The sequence below is a fragment of the Palaemon carinicauda genome, chromosome 11 (genome assembly GCF_036898095.1).
Source record: "Palaemon carinicauda isolate YSFRI2023 chromosome 11, ASM3689809v2, whole genome shotgun sequence".
NCBI lineage: Eukaryota > Metazoa > Arthropoda > Malacostraca > Decapoda > Palaemonidae > Palaemon > Palaemon carinicauda.
Genome location: NC_090735.1, coordinates 38,072,996 through 38,077,688, shown reverse-complemented (window position 1 = coordinate 38,077,688; position 4,693 = coordinate 38,072,996). Strand labels below are relative to the sequence as shown.

Here is a 4,693-nt window from a genome sequence, read left to right as displayed (position 1 = left end):
TGCCTTCCAGATCGACCTAGGTAACGAGATCATTAATAAAGTTCCGAAAGTCTGCGCTAGACTCAGACCTTCAGCACTTCCAAAGCCCATTTCATGGTCTTTAGACAAAGTTCTTCATTTCGCCTCCCTGTTGAGCAATGAAGAATGTGCGTTAAAGGATTTGACACAAAAAGTTATTTTCCTATTTGCACTCGCGTCCGGGGCCAGGGTTAGTGAGATCGTAGCCCTCTCGAGAGAGGCAGGTCGTGTTCAGTTCCTGGATGGGGGGGAACTGAACCTGTTTCCGGATCCTACGTTTCTCGCGAAGAATGAGTTACCCACCAACAGGTGGGGTCCCTGGAGAATCTGCCCTCTGAAAGAAGATGCATCTCTATGTCCAGTAGAATGCCTAAAGGTCTATCTTCGTAGAACTTCAGACTTCAAGGGTGGTCAACTATTCAGGGGAGAAACATCAGGCTCAAATTTATCTCTGAATCAACTCAGAGCGAAAATCACATATTTTATTCGCAGAGCGGATCCTGACAGTACACCCGCAGGTCACGATCCGAGGAAAGTTGCCTCATCCCTAAATTTCTTTAATTGTATGGATTTTGAACATCTCCGTTCATACACTGGCTGGAAGTCTTCCAGAGTGTTCTTTCGCCACTATGCGAAGCAAGTAGAGGAACTAAAGAGATCTGTGGTCGCAGTGGGTCGTGTGGTTAACCCTACTGTTTAACTCTGCGAGGAACAGTGGTCTTAATTGGGACGATTAAGTCCAGGGTGAGTGTGTAGGTACATACTGTACTACAAACTAAATGAGGGCACCGAGTGCCCACATAGACTGTTCCTTTTTCAAAGGTGAACCTAGCATAAGTGCAGACATGTGTGCCGAGCGTTTCTAACGCTAATGTGATTGATTTGTAATACAGACTTTTATGACTTGATACCTCGGTAACTTAAAAAAGTGGCATTTAATGTTTTTTCTTTCAGATAAACAAGTTCTGTTTACTATCATACTTATGCTTAACCCTGGATAGGTACGGTCCTCGGACACCCCGTTAAGGGTATACTCGGACGCGAACGACCCCGACGCCAAAAAAAATTCTTGAAAAATCAGTTTTTGCAGTAACCTCTTTTTTTCTTTTGCCAAAAAAAACTTCAATGAATGCTTAAAACTACTGTAAAGATAAAAACTACTCATCTGCATAAAAATAATTTATTATAAATATTTTAAAAAAATAAGTAGAAAAAAAAAAGACCTTACATAAAAATTCATAAAAAAATAATTTTTCTCCTATTTACAAAAATAATTTCAGGGATTGAATCTTGAATGTCTAGGACACATCTTCCTATATTTTGGATGAGATCGGACCCATAGAGGTGAAGATCTGAAATGAGAAAAAAAGGGTAACTTTTTTTGGCCAAAAAAATGTGTCCAAATTTCATGAATTTTTTTAGGTACCCAAATGAAATACGAATTGGCTAATTTTTTTATGGAATAAACACATGTTATCCTAGAATAGAAATATGTAAAAAAATCTTCATTATTTTGTAAATTACATATATATCAGGGGCCATATCTAAAGGTCATTTTTTGAGTACTTAGAAATTTCGTAAAAAAATACCTATATATAATATATAATATGATTTTATGCAGGTAAAAATATACCAAAATATCACAAATTTTATAGGGAACAAGAATATATATAGATATGGCAACTTACGCTTCGGATATGTCCACAAAATGGCCGCCAACCACACTGACTCAGACTCCCTGTTCTGCCTCCTGAAATGTAGGAAGGGTATGTCAATTTCAAGGTGTTATTTACTAATCTAATTATTCTTGGATATACATAAAAATTGTATGGTGGGTTGCTGGATGAATGTCGATTATTTTACGAATATAAAATAAGAATGCTGACCCAAAAAAAAATTTTTGAAGGGAAATAAAATCGAAAAAAAAAGAAAATTGTAAATCAATAATAATATTTTCGGTAATAAAATTTGATGAGGGTGTTATTTACTAATCTAATTATTCTTGGATATACATAAAAATTGTATGGTGGGTTGCTGGATGAATGTCGATTATTTTACGAATATAAAATTAGAATGCTGACCCCAAAAAAAAAATTTGAAGGGAAATAAAATAAAAAAAAAAGAAAATTGTAAATCAATAATAATATTTTCGGTAATAAAATTTGATGATATTCAATCAAAAAAGAAGTAAACAAAATTTTCATGTTGTAACTTACAAATAACGCTGCGTTACAGTTTGGACAGACGCTACAGTTTGGACAGAGGACACTCTGGTGGTCCAGACAAACAGGACTCTTGCACAGGAGACAGGCAGTGTTTGTCTTGCGGTCGTCCCTAGGCGGGCAGGTGTGACACCGAATCCTTTTAGGGAGTTTTCTTTGGCCAACGGGAATTCGACGTCTTGGTGGGACCTGCTCAGGTATCTTGAAAGTATCCACCATGATTTGACGGAGTCCTTTCGACAAACTGTGTGACGTTAGATACCGATGTATTGCCTGGGGAGCACACAACTCGTAGGCGATATCTCTGAGGAACGTTCGCTTTGGCACTGGCTTGGTGAAAGGCATGGACGTATAGAGAATATAAGAATTGACCATTATTATATTCAATATCCCGTAAAAGAGAGTCATAGGCCAGCGTCGTGACTTACGAATACAACTAGATGTAGAACACATCTGGTCGAATGTGTCTACACCTCCCTTGGTCGCATTATAAAACATCTGAATGTCGGTCTTCCTTTTTTCGACTTCAGACGGATCATGATGCAGGGAACTCAACAGCATCACCTTCTTAGTCCTACTAATTTGCTGACACTGTAGAGTTAGATTGTGTTCGTAATTGAACACTGCCACTGACTCCTTTGGGGGAAGCACCTTCTCCGTAAGTTCCTTAGGAATATAAGGCTTTTGGCGAATGGTGCCACACAAATGCATGTCCTTATCCAAGAGTGACAAAGCAAGCGGTAACGTCGTGAAAAAGTTATCCGTCGTCACTGTGCGGCCACTTCTCTGAAAAGGTGCCACAAGATCAGACGTAAAAACTTCTCCAAGCGTCGATCCTCTAGGTATCTGGACAGTGTCCTTCCCCAAGTACGCAATCGCATTACACATGTAATGCGTATCGGCATCACACGCCAATACAATCTTGATACCATATCTAGAAGAAGGGAAATGGAATTAGTAACTAATAAAGGTAAAAAGATAAAAAAAAATTAAAAAAAATACACAATATACAATTATATTACTAATCAATATAGTAATAATAATAATAAAATAATAATAATAATAAATATATAAGAAAAACATTTACAAATACGAAAGATAAATTATCAGTTATATAAATGAACAAGTTATACATAGATAGAGATAGAATAGATGATATATTATGATTTAGATATATAAATCATATAGCAAGTTCTTTACTTCACAAAATAGATATATATATATATATATATATATATATATATATATATATATATATATATATATATATATATATATATATAAACAATTTTTTATAATTTCAAAACAATAATAACATGTGCAAATATAAAAAACAAAGAATTTTACTTACTTAGCAGGTTTATTGGGTATGTACATCTTGAATGGACAGCGCCCCCGGAAAGGGACAAGCTGTTCATCCACAGTCAGATGTGGTTTTGGGGTGTAATTGTTTCGACAATTGGTCACCACGTGATCAAAGAGTTTTCTAATGGGTGCAAGGCGATCCACTTTCACCCTCTCTTGTCTGGTGGCCGAATCATCGAAGCGAATTACCCTCACCAACAGGGTGAAACGACGCTCATTCATAGTACACCTGTACAAAGGATTTCCCTCTGTGAGGTTCCACATGTCCCACGTCGGTGTATGGTTGTCCGCCCGCACTGCCGTCATTATTAGGATACCAATAAACGCCTTCAGTTCCCTCAGGTCAATGTCCCTGAGGGCAACGTTGCCCGTATGATGATAATGACTTCTCAATAGGGCAAGGCGTTCATTAGAATACAAAACAACCTCGGCTAACATGCGGTCGGTCAAAAAGAGAGAGAAAATGTCGGACACTTTGCTCGTTCCCAACGTGAGAGAAGTGGGACCCCCAGGCTCAATCCTTGGTGTGAACATATGGGGGAGGGTGGCATTTGGGTCTCTATGCCAAACGGTACCGTCGCGACCTTTCACCGATTCAGCATCAATTTGGGTGATTGCCGACCCCCTGGCTGCCTGTAGATCCCCCCTTCTCCTCTTCCTGCTTCTCTCCTCCACTGGCGTGAGCCGAGGTACCGGTACCGTTACTGGGGGGGGACCACGTGAGGTCGATGGCACAGGACTTGTTATCGTGCTGATTGGGACAACATGAGAACCCGAAGCCCCAACCCCCTCCTCCCCCACATCGTCGTCGGCTTCTCCATCACCATTCCCTAAGGCGACAATCTCAGGATTTTGGGTCACCGCCTGTTCCTCCTGTTCCTCCCTGACCTCCTGCTCCAACTCATCGATATTGATGAATTCTTCGTCACTGATGTCATCAACCTCCAAAGCATCATCGACATCGCTATCTAATTTCTCTAAGAGCTGATTTATGGCATCCAAGCCCAAAGATTGTCTCCTGCTTGCCATTTTGATATCTGCAAAGAATGAGAAAAAATTAGAAATACGCATTCGATGAAAAATGGATC

The 4,693-nt window shown here is 39.1% G+C and overlaps 1 protein-coding gene across 2 annotated transcripts; it reads right to left on the bottom strand.

Annotated features, from left to right (window-relative positions):
* Positions 1–1,241: 1,241 nt before the first annotated feature.
* On the bottom strand, positions 1,242–3,667 carry LOC137649672 (piggyBac transposable element-derived protein 4-like). Of its 2 annotated transcripts, none has more exons than XM_068382646.1 (4): positions 3,592–3,667; positions 2,235–3,174; positions 1,707–1,768; positions 1,242–1,370 (listed from the first exon to the last, which is right to left on the bottom strand). In XM_068382646.1, the coding sequence occupies exons 1-3, from the start codon at positions 3,615–3,617 to the stop codon at positions 1,748–1,750; spliced, it is 987 nt and encodes a 328-aa protein (XP_068238747.1). In that variant the 5' UTR covers positions 3,618–3,667; the 3' UTR covers positions 1,242–1,370; positions 1,707–1,747. The 2 variants fall into 2 exon arrangements, with proteins under 2 accessions (XP_068238747.1, XP_068238746.1); XM_068382645.1 differs by having other exon boundaries at positions 1,707–1,761.
* Positions 3,668–4,693: the final 1,026 nt, after the last annotated feature.

Excerpts from the sequence above, each read along its gene's own strand:
- LOC137649672 (XM_068382645.1), bottom strand. The coding sequence starts at position 3,617 with ATGTACATACCCAATAAACCTGCTAA. Across the intron at positions 1,762-2,234 it reads ACTGTAACGCAGCGTTATTT|AACAGGGAGTCTGAGTCAGT; the intron begins GTAAGTTACAAC and ends TTCAGGAGGCAG. Across the intron at positions 1,371-1,706 it reads TTTGTGGACATATCCGAAGC|ATCTTCACCTCTATGGGTCC; the intron begins GTAAGTTGCCAT and ends TTCTCATTTCAG.